The 15,870-nt window shown below is 48.4% G+C and overlaps 1 protein-coding gene across 42 annotated transcripts in view; it reads left to right on the plus strand.

Annotated features, from left to right (window-relative positions):
- UBE3C (ubiquitin protein ligase E3C) overlaps window positions 1–15,870 on the plus strand; it is a 112,435-nt gene that overhangs the window by 87,404 nt on the left and 9,161 nt on the right. For 18 of the 42 annotated variants that reach the window (XM_081535486.1, XM_081535496.1, XM_081535473.1 and 15 more), the window contains 3 exons: window positions 4,499–4,711; window positions 11,037–11,225; window positions 11,321–11,387. In XM_081535486.1, coding sequence (XP_081391612.1) covers window positions 4,499–4,711; window positions 11,037–11,225; window positions 11,321–11,387 — 469 coding nt within the window. Of the gene's footprint in view, window positions 1–4,498; window positions 4,716–11,036; window positions 11,226–11,320; window positions 11,388–15,870 lie in introns of all 42 variants that reach the window. The other 24 variants (XM_081535477.1, XM_081535481.1, XM_081535469.1 and 21 more) reach the window with 4 other exon arrangements.

Consider the following 15,870-nt stretch of genomic DNA (forward strand, 5'->3'; position numbering starts at 1 on the left):
GCGGGCTTCTCCCTGCAGGGGGCTTCTCTGGTTGTGGGCGCAGGCTCCGGAGCACAGACTCAGTAGCTGCAGTGCGTGGACTCCCTTCTCACATTTTTAAGGCCTCCCACACGCTGGTTTAACATGGGTCAGTGTTACACTAGGGCTGTTTCTCTTTTTCTAAGCCGTGTTAGATTCTCACCAGGAAAATCAGAAACACAGACTTTTGCTGGTGCTGCTTAAAGTGTACTGCGTGTCTTTCCTTGGCCTTTATTTGTGCAATAAGAACAGTAATTATCTAAAAAATAAATAAAATCAGCCCATTTAAATCCTTCTACACATTTAAGTAGTCACTTGTGGGACTTCCCTGGCGGTCCAGCATGTTAAGACTCCCTGTTCCCAATGTAGGGGGCCTGGGTTCAATCCCTGGTCAGGGAACTAGACCCCACGTACCACAGCGAAGACCCAGCACAGCCAAATAAATAAATTGTAAAGATAAATGAATAGTCATTGTGAATAGCGAGCCAGGTGAGGATGTGTATTGCTGCTCTTGTTCCTCACATCGGGGTAGCTTCTCTGGGAGGCAGCAGACGGCTGTTGAGCTCCTCTGTGAGTGAGACAGACCAGGCAGGGGCTTCTGGTTCCACCCCCGGGGGTCAGAGAGATGAAGTCAGCAGGCCCCTGGCCTCCACTGGTGTAGATGGCCACGGGCAGCAGGAACTCAGGCAGGGCACCGTCAGAGGTGCCCCGGGGCTGGGTGGCTCACCCAGAAATGCGTGTGGCTACAGAAAAGGCCTCCCGAGAGCTCTGGGCTAGGGGTGCGGGAGGTGGGGGGGTGACAGCCCAGGGCTCAAGGTTTCTGCCGGGGGTGGGGGGTGAAGTGTTCAAAACTCAGTCGGAGGGTGATGGCCGCACAGCTCTGTGAATATACCAGTACTGACTTCTCGTGGGTGGAAATGGGACATGGGTTTTCTATCACCTACCTGGTGGGCAGAGCAGCCTCGGAGGAGCCTGAGCCGGGAGGAGCATCCGGGGGTGGGCACTCGCTGGGCAGTGGCTGTGCGCCCGGGTGGCTTTCCCGATGCCCAGTGAGGAGAGCCGGCTTGGAGGCGTGACGTCTCATCTCCCACCCACCCAGCATCTTCAGAGGTTTTCAGAAGTGAACGGGCTGTTTTCAGAAATAAAGCTGTCAAACCCTCAGTGCAGATTACCAGTTGCAATGATTGAGTAAGTCTCTCCTTGGCTTCCAGGGCTGGTGGGCCACCTCGTCCCCCTAGGTGGCGAGGGGGCAGGTGAAACCCCACACCCAGCACGCCCTTGTCACTGAGGGTCAGGCAGCCGTGTGGACAGAGAGCTAAAGGAGTAAGCAGTTAGGATTGGAAACAAATCTCCATATGCGTAATTTTGACAACCTGAAATGTCTCAGAAGAGAATAAATGGTTTTTTGCAAACCAGTCTGTGAATGCAGAATCCCATCCTGCAGATAGAGGTCCCTGCACACAGCGGGCACTTAGTCTCTGTGCTCAGTAACTGGGCACCATCGGGGCACTTGCACAGGCGTGTCCCCTGCCCCGCCCCCCACAGGAGCCTCATCCTGAGAGTCCGCAGTAGCCCAGTCAGAGAGCATGGCTTTCAACTCGCCGCTATTTCTTCTGAGACACAACTGCGACATTAAACAGCATATTAGCATCAGCTTACATCCTTATTTTACATATCTTTAATTTTGTAGACTCCAAGGTTAGCTTGACCTGAAATAATTAAAATTATTATCTCCTTATTCAATTAGAGTGCCCTTAAAATAGGACATCTCTGATATAGTTTTTAGATTAAGTTATAAATGTTCACTTTAGAACTACCTGAAGATTGATAGAGATGCATTTGAAAAGCATTATTTTTTTTATTGATTCTTAATGTAGTAAATTACTGAAGTTATTTGGCAGCAAACAGAACCAGCCTGAGATGAAGCTCACACCGCCCGTCCAGGCAGGGCCACAGTTTGCATTAATTGCATGGCGACTGCACTCACTTATATTAAAAGGCTTCTACCGTAATTAATCCTTTTTATTTCAGATCATTTTGGCACAATTTCTAGCTATAAACACTCATAAAAGACAGACAGTTGAAAAATACGTTATAGGTTTTCTCCATATACCTATCGCTATGTTTTCATGACAAGTGGTTATTGATATGCTTCTAGGAACAAGTGTGCAGTGGACTGAGGATTGAGGCCAATATGAAAAATGCTAAGTGGATTATTTTGCATAAAAAATTGGCAGTTTTTGAAGTTGTATAATTAACCTGTGTTTAGGAAATACCTTGATTTATGCTTACATTTGTATCTCAGTTGCATACATTATGGAAATTTAATTTATAATCCATTTAGCTGATGCAGTCACAGTTTTTAGTGCTATCATTTATTAGTGCTTGTATATTAAATGCTCTAAAGGTTTAAACCTGCCTCGTGTAAAAAATTATACCTGTGCATTTACATTTTATGAGTCACAGTGGAGTTTCTATTTAAAATTCAGGTAGCTCTGATGAATTGAGTGGACTTCACAAGTTTATTGTTACTAATGCAGGAATGGCCAACAATGACCCTCCATACTCAGCACCCGATGATTTACACTCTGCGTTTACTCACAGACTGCTGTACAAATGAGGCTTTCTGGACACCTGGGATCAGTCTTGTCATCTCTGCAGAATGCTCCTTAGCTTTGACAGCATCATTCATTAGAAGTAATGGGGTTCCTAAGTGGGCCAGGTTAATAGTATTGGCCATCCTTAACTTGAGGCAAAGCGTGGCTTCTCAAAACAGCCCTTCTTTACATCGTCAGGAGAGGACCTGAGTGCCAGTTGCCATTTTATTACTCATTCTCTCGTTAAGAAAGCCTTTTTTGCCTTCTTTTCAGAACTAATCGAGTAATCATCAGTCTTCAAATCAGAAAGAGAAGTGTGGGGACGTAGCTGGAGGGGGAGAGGAGGAGCCTGAACCCCAAGTGCGGTGACCGCCCTCAGGGAGGGGGTGTCCGGGAGCCCACGCGGTGCCCTCTGGACGTTCACCTCTGGGAGGACGTTCACCTCTGGGGGGCATTCTGTGGCTGTTTTGTAGTCTCCTCCAGTCACATCAGTGGGTGAGAGTTAAAATGTGGGTCTCAGAGGGTATCTGAGCTTTACGTGAGTGTGTAAGGTTGGTGCATTTAAGGGTCATGATTGTAGGCTGCCCCGCATGTGAGATGGTTGTCCGGGGGTGCAGCAGTGCGGGCCGCGTGTGCACGGAGGGGCCCCTCCCAGGTGGGCCACGACCCAAGGCCGCCATCTTGTGTGGGGAGGTGGGGCAGGGCGGAAGTGACTTCACACACCTCCGTCTCATAGACCCTGTGCTTAGCATTTAGTGGGTGTGGCCAGGCCGGCAGCCTCTCTGCAGGAAGAGAGGCCGTGGTCACTGAGCTAAGAATGCTTTTTTCTCCCCATTTGATGGTTGAAAAAAAAAAATCCAAAGAATAATCATCTTCCTCAACATCGAAATTACATGAAGCCCAACTTTGGCACGTGGTGCCCTGCCTTCACTCCTTGTGCCCCACCCAGAGGAGAGGGGTGGTCAGCGAGGCGCTCTGGCCTGCCTCCCACTGTGGGCAGCATTGGGACTCCAGAGAGATTCACTCGAGTCCTGGTATCCTGTACCTGTGACAGAAACTGAAAGTGATAGTCGCTCAGTCGTGTCCAACTCGCTGTGACCCCATGGACTGTAGCCTGCCCGGCTCCTCTATCCCTGTAATTCTCCCAGCAAGAATACTGGACTGGGCAGCTATTCCCTTCTCCCGGGGATCTTCCCAGCCCAGGGAATGAACCTGGGTCTCCTGCATCACAGGCAGATTCTTTACTGCTGAGCCACCAGGGAAGCCCTGTCCCTGTGAGTGTGACCTTATGTGGAAAGACGTCTTTGCGTATGTAAGCAAGCTCAGCGGAGGTCATCCTGGGCGGAGTGGATCCCAGGATCCAGTGACTGGCGTCTGCATCAGAGGCAGGAGGGCAGGGTGGAGGCACAGAGCAGATTGAGGGGGAGCAGCCCCGCAGAGGCTGGGGGGCCAGCAGCCCCACAGCTGGCAGGACCCTCCCAGAGCGCATGGCCTGCTGACACCTGGGTTCAGACCTCTCCAGACTGTGGTGTTGGAAGCCAGCGGTCAGTGTACTTACTACAGCAGCCCCGGGAGACTGAGCCACCTGCAGAAAGCGTCACAGAAAACACTCGGCAGGGTCTTGTCATGTGAGGAGGCGGCTCCTAAAGACCCTGCCACACTTGAGCCCTCAGGCCCTCCGCCGTCTGCTGTAGGGCTCTCGGCATGGTGCGTGTGTGTATGAACGCCTGCACTGTGAAGCTTGCCATCCTCGTCCGCATGGGGGAGAGGAGTCTGCCGTCTCAGGGGTCTGTGGAGACCAGGCTGAACATACGGTCTCTTGTAGGAAGGATGAGAGGCGGCCCTGTGAAATGCTAACCAGTGGTCCCTGCTCTCGTTCAAAGGCTCTCTATGAGAACATGCTGGTGGAGCTGCCCTTTGCGGGCTTCTTCCTGTCCAAGCTGCTGGGGACCAGCGCAGATGTGGACATCCACCACCTGGCGTCCTTGGATCCCGAGGTGTACAGGAACCTGCTTTTCCTCAAGAGCTACGAAGGGGACGTGGAGGAGCTGGGGCTGAACTTCACTGTGGTGAACAACGACCTCGGAGAGGCGCAGGCAAGTGGGGCCGGGGGCTTCCGCGCCTGCACGCGTGCTCCTGTGTGCACACCAGGCTTCCTGCTGTGGGAGCTTGTGCACATTTCAGTTAGAGAATTGCCGGGCAGACAGCCAGAGCTCAGGGAGCCGGCCAAGTGCCGCCTCACCTCCCCTTCCTGCGTGCGGCCGGTCCTCTGGAGAGGCTCAGAGGGCTGGGAGGCACCCTTCCTTTCTGCCTCATTTTATGGAGCCTTGGGCTCGGTGATGCTTCTTGGTTCCTTACCCTGCAGAGCGGCCCACAGCTGCTGAACCTGTTCATCTGGGTGCTCTCGCTGTTTTTATCCTTAAAAAAAACATACTAGAGATTCAAACTAAATTTTTGAGTAGCTGCTTTACTGAGGTATAATCCATGTACCATAAATTCTACCCTGTACTGTGTGCAATGAGGGTTAGTGCAGCCAGCCCCAACATCCAAATTTTAGGACACTTTGGCCACCATGGAGGAGACTGTGCCCGTTAGCGGGTCACACCTGCCCCTGGTCCAGCCACACCCTGCTCCTCCCGTCCCTGGGCCCTGTCCTCTGCACAGTTTTCACACCTGGAATCTCAGGGCGTGTGGCCTGTGGCAGTTCGCTTACTGGGGGTTACAGGTGTTGGTACTTCCCTCCCTTTGTCGGCCTAGTGATGTCCAGAAATGGTGTATGGAGAGACCACATTTTCTTTACCAGTTGATGGACGTCTGAGTTATTTCCACTTTTTTGGCTCTTACGGATGATCCTGCCATGTATGTTCACGGACTACATCCATACTGAACGATTCTAGTCCCCTGAGAACAGGGGCAGTGGGTAGAGGCACAGGGCGCCCAGGTTGGCCATGTGGAAACGCTTGCAGAAGGCGGGAGCAGGACAGAGGGGCTTGTCATGCACTTCCGTCTACTTGGGCAGGTGCTCAGATGTTCCCGTGATTCGCAGAACTCAAAGTGCATACAGGCAAGTCAGATTGTTAGTATCTCGGTGGATTTTTGAATTAGCCAGCTTGTACGATAATCCTCATTGGATCGCTCTGTGTCTGGTTGTTTGTAAGTGCCTCTTGCTTCCCTGTGCAATATGCAGTTAATTCTGGAGAGAAAAGGGAAGATAACAAGTGACTCTGGAGGAGAAGCGTTACTCACTTCAGGTGTAAGACTGCAGAGCAGATGCGACTAACCGGAGCATAAAGCATGATTTTTTCTCCCTGATTAAAATAATTGCATTTAGCATTTTCTCAATATCAGTTTCTCTTTTCCTATTCATTGTATGCCATCACCAGTATTCTCATTTTCAGAAATGTTTTCTCCATTCTTCATTTAATATTAACACTTTATTTGGCAAGAGTTGAAGCGAACTGTGTACATAAAACGTAACTATATTATAGTTTCATTTAACATTCTAATGAGAATGGATTGTGATGAATTTAACTATACAATAACATACTAGGAGAAATGACAGAATAAAAATCAAATGTTTAAGAGTAGTTGTGACCTGGTGTCTATTTGGAATTCTAAAATTATCTTAGTATGTATATACTTGTAATATATTTTCAGTCAGATTAAAAGAATTCTAACTCTTCGAAAGTAACCAGCTGTTTTCTCATTCACACTTGGTTCCAGACAAACGCATCTCTTTTGCAGGGAAACTGTGTCTTTCCTGTTGTCCTTACACAGATTGATTAGACTGATAGTCTTTTTTGTAACTCATGGTTGGATTTTAACTGTGAAAATAGTGTTAGCTTTAGACTTCATAATTGCTTCTCTAACTTTTTGTTATTACTTGATTTCTAGTCCAGGCTTTCAAAGGTTATCAGCTTTGCCAGCTTAAAAGTAACTGCATATTAAATAGGTCCTAGTGTTGAGTCCAGACCGCACTGAATGTAAGCTCAGCCCCCAGCGCCTGACCCCCGGGGCGCAGCGCCGACTGTTGATTCTGGCGAGAACACGTACACTGAACCCATTTGGATGGTTTTCTCTCTCTTTCCCTGCTTACCTCCACGCTGCTCTTTCTTCCTTTGTCACTCAGGAGATATTGGTGACTGTGCATTGGCCTTGAGCTCGGCAGAGGAGGTGTGTTTTAACTGTAAGAGCACGCTCATTCTCACAAGAGGCAGATATGGTCTGTGTTGTGAGATCTGTGCTGTTTAGCACAAGAGAAGCTCAGAAGGAGTGCTCCTGGAGGGCTGCCCGAAGGAGGCCCGTTCTGGGTGATAAGGGGTCACCAGGTCAGTGAACAGATTTGGACGAGGCTGAAGTTTAGCAGTCGTGGAAGAGAGTAGGTAGAGATGCTGTGGAGACCATTTCAAGGCCTCAGGCTTCAGGAACGCTGAACCTGCACCTGTTAGGGTAAGAGCCTAGCGGGTGTGTTTCAGAGCTACGAGGAGAGGGTCTCCCTGTGACTCAGACGGTAGAGAATCCATCTGCAGTGTGCGAGACCTGGGTTCAACCCCCAGATGGGGAAGATCCCCTGGAGAATGAAATGGCAGCCCACTCCAGTATACTTGCCTGGAGAATCCCACAGACAGAAGAGGCTGGTGGGCTACAGTCTGCGGGGCCCCAAAGAGTCAGACACGACTGAGCGACTGACACTTTCACTTTCAGGAAAGGGAAAGATGAGGAAGCATCCGGGTCTGCCGTCAGCAGGAGCGGGGGTTCTGGGTCTGTAAGCCCGTGTATCTCCGGGCCAGGCAGTTCCAGAATTCAGAGAAATGACGATTTGGTTAAGCAATGAAAGTTGTAATGAGAAGAGTTAAACTGTAATGTTCATCTTTCAAATTACATTCTGTAGATTAGTGTCTCGAACTAAGATTTTATTTGAGTTGGAGAACAGGTGCGCTGGGTGGGACATTCTGATACTAAACTACCCTCCACCAGCTCCTGGCTCCCACCTTTCTACTTTCTGTCTCTAGGACTGACGGCCTCAGGCCCCTCCTGTGAGTGGAGTCGGACAGTACTTGTCCTTCAGTGACCGGTTTACCTCACTGAGCATGGTGCCTTCCAGAGTCACCATGATGTACAGCAGGTGTCAGAGTTCCTTCTTCTCAAGCTGATGAGTCTACTGTTGCTGGACGTATTTCGTTTGTTTATCTGTCTGTTGATGGACACGACCATTGTTTCAACTGTCGGGAACAAGCTGTTGCTGTCAATATCTTTGGGGGCCCTATTTTCAGGTGTTTTGAGTGTGTAGCTAAAAGTGGAATTTTGGGTCAGAAGAAGGTTCTGACTTTTCCATATGCTCTTCTACAATCTGCTTTCTTTCCCTCTGTTTCTTAAGCTAGAGCCCTCGTAGCAGCTGTGAAGTGCTGTCTCCCTGGGGTGTTACACGCAGTACGCAGTGCTCTGTGTGGTACCAAGAGCCCCTCAGGAGAATGGGAGAGGTTTTGTGTCTTTTTATTTCTTCCTCCCTAGACTCAGAAGTGTTCTGTAGCTTATGCACCATCATGATGTCTTCTAAAAACCAAAGCAGAAAGCTTACACAAAGATTCATACATCCTCCTGTCTAAACCTTCTTGATATTTTTTAAATGACCATCTTTCTGGTGTTTGAGTTTTCCATCTCAGTCTGTAAAGCTCTCTGTTTCAGAAATAGGTGGGACTGAATCCTAACCAGTGACAAGGAAGTAATGCTTCCTCCTGCCTGCTGAGGTCCAGGCGTTTCTGTGAGCTGGCAGGGATGCTGTGAGACTCAGGGTGAGGGCTCAGAGGCGTGTGTCCTTCGGTTGCTTATCTTCTTCCCTCTCATGGAGCTGAAATCTCAGCACTGCAAAGTGAAAGGTGTTTGAAGACAAGGTTGATAATGGTCAGAAGGAAATGTCAGCGTGCAGTGTTGCTGCCCCTTGGCCCCACCTAGTGGGTGACTTGGGCACGAAATGAAAGCTCTGGGCCCTGGGCTGTATAAGGACCTGTCTGAGGCCTTTGCTAATGGGGTGTTTCCCATTTCCCTTCTGAAATAGATGGTAATGGTGGAATGTCGCATATGTAAGTGTTACATTAAAGTGCCACTGATAATACTATGATCTGTTAAAAGTGAAAGTGTGAAGATGTTCCAATTATTCATAGACATTCCCACTGAGTAGAGATTATAGATGATAATGCATAAGAATAATTATACTAAAGAGTCTAATTGGAAAAATTAGAGTCACTGGTAAAATACCTAATTTGGGGAGAGATCATATGGATTTCTGTAGAAACATATAAAAACCTAGTTCTCTGATAGAGGTTTAGGTTTATAAAATGTGATTTAAAGATTGGTAGTATGCAAATACTTCATTATGTTAGCAGCTTATGTTAATAAATCTTCCCTTTTAGAATAATGATGTTGCTCTCAACTTTTTTTTCTTTAATCAATATGGCTGCTTGTTAGCTTACTTAAAAACGAACATGAAATTTCAGATCACTGATTTGTACACACATTTCCCTTGAGGAGAATGCTCGGGGTTTAAGATGGGTCCATAAATAATCATCTGTTCTGTAGAAAAGCATCGAACTTGAGTCAGGAGACCTTGGTTGAAGCCCGGGTTTTGCTGCTTTGCTGTGTGCCCTTGGGTGCGTCGTTGACCCGAGCTCCTCCAGCAGGGCACGGGCTGCCCAGACGGTGGGGCGCGCGTGACGGCCCCGGGGCGCGCGTAAGGGCGCGTGCGTGACAGCGATGGCACGTGCGTGATGGCCCATGCGCGTCCTCAGGGAAGCGGCATGCAGACATCCCAGGCTTCAGGTGCTCCTCAGAACGGAGTCCCCAAGGAGAGCTGCGACATGATAGCGTGGCCGTTCAGGTGCAGCGTGAGAGGCGCGCTTGAACCACCAGAGTCACCCCTTTAAGGTTGCCAGAAATGGCTGCTGGTAGCGGGGCGGGGGGCCCTCTGTGTTCCAGACCACGGGCGCCACCCCCTTGAGTACCTGCCTGCCGGTGATCCAGGCCGGCTCAGCTGTGACCCAGAGCAGCCGGCGCCGCGGCTCAGGCGCCGCGGCTCAGGCGACAGCAGGCGGTTGGAGGCGGCCCCCCACCCGGCGCCTTGTCAGACCTCGCACTCCGGCGCTGAGCGCGAGTGGGAGCGCTGAAGTGTCGTCAGACGCTGCGGGCGGCTTTGACCACACGTGGCTGTGTAACCTTCCTGCAAGACCGTTTAGGTAGACCTTGCAGCAGATTCTAAAGTACAATTTCTATAAAGCGATAATTTCTTTAAAAAGGGGGAGGGGGGTGAAATGCCATCCCTCGGAGGAAGCAGGCGTGTTTGCGCTGCCCCTGGAATACAACGGCTCCGCAGAGGCCCGGGGCGGTGAAGGGAACCGGGGTGCGGGCGGGTGTTGAGCGCCCCCCACTCACCGGGCGTCTGAGCCCCGCTCGGTGCCACTGCTGGCAGCGGCCCCGTGCCCCGTCCGCACCGTGGCAGTATTCAGGGTTTCGGGGGTGCCTGTGTTTCTTTATCCTTGGCGGAAACTGCCTCGTCCCCGTCCCCCGGAGTGAGCACCGGCAGACCAGGGTTCTACAAGTCTACCGTTTAAGTCAGGCGGACGTGTCTGGGGTCGTCTGTGGAGTTGGGTCAGTCAGCTTTGCTTGTGTGAGTTCACATAGTCCCAGCCCCAAGATGGACAAGGCACATGTCACCACCTCATTAACGACATTGGGCTTTGGGGGCCGAGGGACTCCTCGGTGGCGCGTACTGAAGTGGGGGCAGGGCACCTGAGTCCGGCTTCTCCTCCCCACTGTACCCCAGGGACGCTCGCAGGGTCCTGACCCTGCCCTCAACCTGAGAGTGTGGGTCCCTGTGCAGCGATGCAGACGCTCTGTCAGATGCCTGCAGGCGCATCACAGATGGACCAACCAGTTGTGCCTGATGATGACCACTGCCCTCCCTGTCATACCTGCAGTGCTGTAAAGTAGTCATACAAGTCCAGAGTGGGTATATGCTGCCTCTGCACACAGGAGTCCCCATCTCTACGGCGTTAATTCCTCACATTGCCTTTTCTCCGCAGTGAAGTCCTTCTGACCCTTGCTGATCGTTTGGTTCATGTCTTTGCCCTTTGTGATCTCTCAATTTCTTTTGTAACGAAATGCCATGATTGCATTGTAACATCTTCCCTTGGGACTTTGCAGAAAACGGGGGTGGTTAGTGAACTTAGAGAGTAGGATGCTGAGCTCTGGAGAGCCCCGTCAGAGGACTCCCCTGTCTGTGAGGCCACGTGTGCTGGCCGCTTTTCACTGAAATGCTCGTGTGCGGAGCAGTACAGTCAAGTTCCCTTCAAGTAAGCGTTTCTTACTCTTGTTTTGCCCCGTGGCCATACACCAAGACGTTTCCAATTCTTTGTTTTAAATCCACAGGTAGTTGAACTGAAATCTGGTGGAAAGGACATCCCGGTGACCGGTGCCAATCGCATTGCGTACATCCACCTGGTGGCCGACTACCGGCTGAACCGGCAGATCCGCCCGCACTGCCTGGCGTTCCGGCAGGGCCTGGCCAACGTGGTGAGCCTGGAGTGGCTGCGGATGTTCGACCAGCAGGAGATCCAGGTCCACTTCTTGTGCTTAGGGACACAGTTGTTTCCTAACATGAAAATCTTTCTTAAAATCCACCTCAAGTTTTACAACATGAACTTTTTTTTTAGGTGCTGATTTCTGGTGCACAAGTTCCCATAAGTCTGGAGGACCTAAAATCCTTCACAAACTATTCCGGTATGTTATCGCTGCTTGTTTATTAGTCCTGAGCATGTTACCGAGGGCCACATTTCCAAAGTAGTTCTCATGTGCTTCTTTATACGGCCAGGTTGTTCACGTGGTTTAACACCCAGGTGACGTGCGGTTACGGTGGAATCCACTTCCTGTTCCTGTTTCCTCCCCGTCCATTCTTCCCCTGCCTGTGCCCACTGTGAGTGACCACTGTGCTTGGCTTCTTCACATGTTTACACACAAGGGCAAACTCCACTCTTGTTTTCTTTGTTCGTGCACACTATTCTGCATCCTGCTTTTTTTCTCTTCATAGTTTATCCTCTTAAGCCACCGCATACTGTGCTAAGTCACTTCAGTCTTGTCTCTTTGTGACCTTGTGGACCGTAGTCCACAAGGCTCCTCTGTCTATGGGATTCTCCAGGTAAGAACAGTGGAGTAGGTTGCCATTTTCTCCTCTAGGGGATCTTCTCAACCCAGGGATTGAACCTCATTTTTTTAATGTCTCCTGCATTGGCAGGCAGGTTCTTTACCACTAGCGGCACCTGGGAAGCCCTCTTAAGCCTCTACTTATGGCCATTGTGTTGTGTCCACTCTTCTTCTTTGAAAAACAGTGCTAAACCTCCCCCCTCCAAAAAAAGAAAAAACCCACTAACAATAAAAGAAAATAAGAATTGAGCCTTGTCAAGATATTTACTTTTGATTAAATTAAATTTAAAAGTTGGACTTCCTTGGTGGTGAGGTGGATAAGAATCTGCCTGCCATTGCAGGGGATATGGGTTCGATCTCTGATCTGGAAAGGTCCCAGATACTGTGGGGCAACTTAGCCCGTGCTCCACAACTACTGAAGTCCACGTGCCACAACAAGAGAAGCGACAGCAGCCAGAAGCCCGTGCACCACAGCAAAGAGGAGCCCTCGCCGATGAGAGATGAGCAGAGTAGTGCCGTCTGCAGCGATCGCCTGGAGTCTTAAGCACGGGGCCACCAGGGAAGTCCCATTAACTGTACTTTACATATTTGAGGGCAATGGAAAAGAAGAAACAAAAATTCTGCTTCAAACAACTACTGTTATTTTGGCGTCTTTTCCTTAATCGTAGTCTGTTATTCTAGTATTTTCAGGGTTTTTTGGTAAAAGTCAACAGACTGATTTTTAAATTTATATGGAAATGTAAAGGACCTAAAATAGTCAAAACATTTTGTACGAACAAAGTTGAAGGACTAACACTGATTTAAAACTTACTTATGGGCTTCCAAAGAATGTTCAAACTACCGGACAGTTGCACTCATCTCACACACTAGCAAAGTAATGCTCAGAATTCTCCAAGCCAGGCTTCAACAGTACGTGAACCATGAACTTCCAGATGTTCAAGCTGGATTTAGAAAAAGGCAGAGATCAAATTGCCAACATCCGTTGGATCATAGAAAAAGCGAGAGAGTTCCAGAAGAACATCTGTTTCTGCTTTATTGACTACGCCAAAGCCTTTGACTGTGTGGATCACAACAAACTGTGGAAAATTCTTAAAGAGGTGGGGATACCAGACCACCTTGCCTGCTTCCTGAGAAAACTATATGCAGGTCAAGAAGCAACAGTTAGAACTGGACATGGAAAAACAGACGGATTCCAAATCAGGAAAGGAGTACGTCAACGCTGTATATCATCACCCTGTTTATTTAACTTATATGCAGAGTACATCATGCGAAATGCTGGGCTGGATGAGGCACAAGCTGCAATCAAGATTGCTGGGAGAAATATCAATAACCTCAGATATGCTGATAACACCACCCTTACGGTAGAAAGCAAAGAACTAAAGATCATCTTAATGAAAGTAAAAGAGGAGAGTGAAAAGCTTGGGTTAAAACTCAGCATTCAGAAAACTAAAGTCATGACATCCGGTCCCATCACTTCATGGCAAATAGATGGGGAAACAATGGAAACAGTGGCTGACTTTATTTTTCTGGGCTCCAAAATCACTGCAGATGGTGACTGCAGCCATGAAATTAAAAGACGCTTGCTCCTTGGAAGAAAAGCTATGAGCAACCTAGACAGCATATTAAAAAGCAGAGACATTACTTTGCCAACACAGGTCCGTCTAGTCAAAGCTGTGGTTTTCCAGTAGTCATATATGAATGTGAGAATTGGACTGTAAATAAAGCTGAGTGCCGAAGAATTGATGCTTTTGAACTGTGGTGTTGGAGAAGACTCTTGAGAGTCCCTTGGACTTCAAGGAGATCCAAGCAGTCCATCCTAAAGGATATCAGTGCTGAATATTCATTGGAAGGCCTGATGCTGAAGCTGAAACTCCAATACTTTGGCCACCGGATGCGAAGAACTGACTCTGGAAAAGACCCTAATGCTGGGAAAGATTGAAGGCGGGAGGAGAAGGGGACGACAGAGGATGAGATGGTTGGATGGCATCACCGACTCAATGGACATGAGTTTGAGCAAGCTCTGGGAGTTGGTGATGGACAGGGAAGCCTGGCTGGTGCTTCAGTCCATGGGGTCACAATGAGTCAGACAGGACTGAGCAACTGAACTGAACTGATAGGGGCTTCCCTGGTGGCTTAGTAGTAAACAATCCGCCTGCCAATACAGCAGACATCTAGTTTAGTCCCTGGTCCAGGAAGATTTCACATGGCATGCAGAAACTAAGCCTGTGCACCACAACTGCTAAAGCCTGCACACCCTAGAGCCCGTGCTCGTCAACTAGAGCAGCCACTGCAGTAAGAAGCATGCACTGCAGCTACAGAGTGGCCCCCGCTCTGCGCCCGGAGGAGGCCTGTGTGCAGCAGCAAAGACCAGCGCAAGCAAAAATACACAAAAGCATTAAAAGATATCATGGAACTGTCACAAGGATAGGCATACTGGTCAATGGAAAGTAATGGGGAAACAGAAACAAATCCTTAGATTTACAGCCAGTGACTTTTAGCAGCTCAGTGGTGCTGGAATGGTGTGCACTAGGAAAAGAAGTGCTTAGACCTTGACCTCACACAGTGTACAGAAGTGAGTTCAACAGGATCAGAGGCCTGTAGTTAAAAGCCTGCACTGCAAAACTTCTGGAAGAACACAGGAGAAAGTTCTCATGACTTTTGGACTAGGCAGAGTTTTTAGCTGTACACCAAAAGCATGGTCTAGAAAAAAGAAATGGGTAGAAATTTGGACATCCTCAAAATTAAAGATTTTGTGCTTCAAAAAATACCATCAAAAAAGTGGGAAAACAAGCCACAGGTTAAGTGAAAATATTTTCAAGTAATGTATCTAATAATGGCTTCTGTTCCCTTGTACACATTATATATCAAGAACTGCAACTCAATAAGATAAACAATTGGTTTTTAAAACATGGGCAAAAAAACAAAACAGTGTTTCACTTAAGATATATACAAATATCTGGCAAGCAAATAAGCACATTACCACTATTAATCACTAAAGAAACACAAATTAAATTGTAGTGCGATACTACTACATACCCAGTAGAATGAGTTATCAAAAAGACGGCAATACTCAGTGTTACTATGTGAAGAAATTTGAGCTCTCCATTGATAGCAATGTAAAATGTAAAACTTCGTTGGAAAAGTTTACAGTTATATAAAAAGTTAATTGTAGAACAAGTGGATTTTTGTGTAAGAATGAAGCTGTACCCACAAGTCACACCATATACAAAAATTAACTCAAAATGGCTTAAGAACATTCGTACCTAAAACCATGAAAGTCTTAGGAGAACACAGGGATAACTCCTCATGAACTTGGATTTGGCAGTAAGTTCTTAGATAGGACACCGAAAGCACCGCCGGAAAAAGGAAGGGTAAATAAATGGAACTTCATCAGAATTAGATTTGTGCATCAGAGAACATTATTAAGAAAGTGAAAAGACAGCTTTCAGAATTGGAGAAGACACTTGGAAATCATGTATCTGGTGAGGGTCTGGTACTCAAAACGTGTAAAGAACCCTTATACGTCAGTAGGCAGACAGGCTGGTTCAACAGTGGGCAAAGGACTTGAGTAGACCTTTGCCAAAGAAGATACTGCTAAAGGCCGGTGTGCTCCAGAAGATGATCAGCGTCACTAACCACTAGAGAGATGAAACCCAGAGCCTAGGGGAGAGGCACACAGGCAGAAGACAAGCGTTGGTGAGGGTGTGGTGAGACCGGAGCCCTCACTGCTGGTGGTGGGGGCGTGAAGTAGCAACTGTGGAAAGTGGTGGTTCCCAGAAAGCTCAGTGTGGAATTACTCTGCAAACCAGCAGTTCTGCTCCTAGGTCCTGAACCCAAGGGGGCTGGAGGCAGGGGCCGAAACACCTGTGTTCACGAGACATTGTTCACAAGAGCCAGAAGCTGGAAATAACCGCAGTGTCCACTGAGATGATGGATAAGGAAGTGTGCTATAGACATATGGTGGGACTGGCATTGAGTCTTAAAGGAATGACGTTCAAGTGCACGCTTCAGTGTGGATGAACTCTTGAAAGTATTATGATAGTGAAATAATGACAGACACAGA

This window comes from Giraffa tippelskirchi, chromosome 10 (genome assembly GCF_054371585.1).
Source record: "Giraffa tippelskirchi isolate mGirTip1 chromosome 10, T2T-mGirTip1v1.2.pri, whole genome shotgun sequence".
NCBI classification, from domain to species: domain Eukaryota; kingdom Metazoa; phylum Chordata; class Mammalia; order Artiodactyla; family Giraffidae; genus Giraffa; species Giraffa tippelskirchi.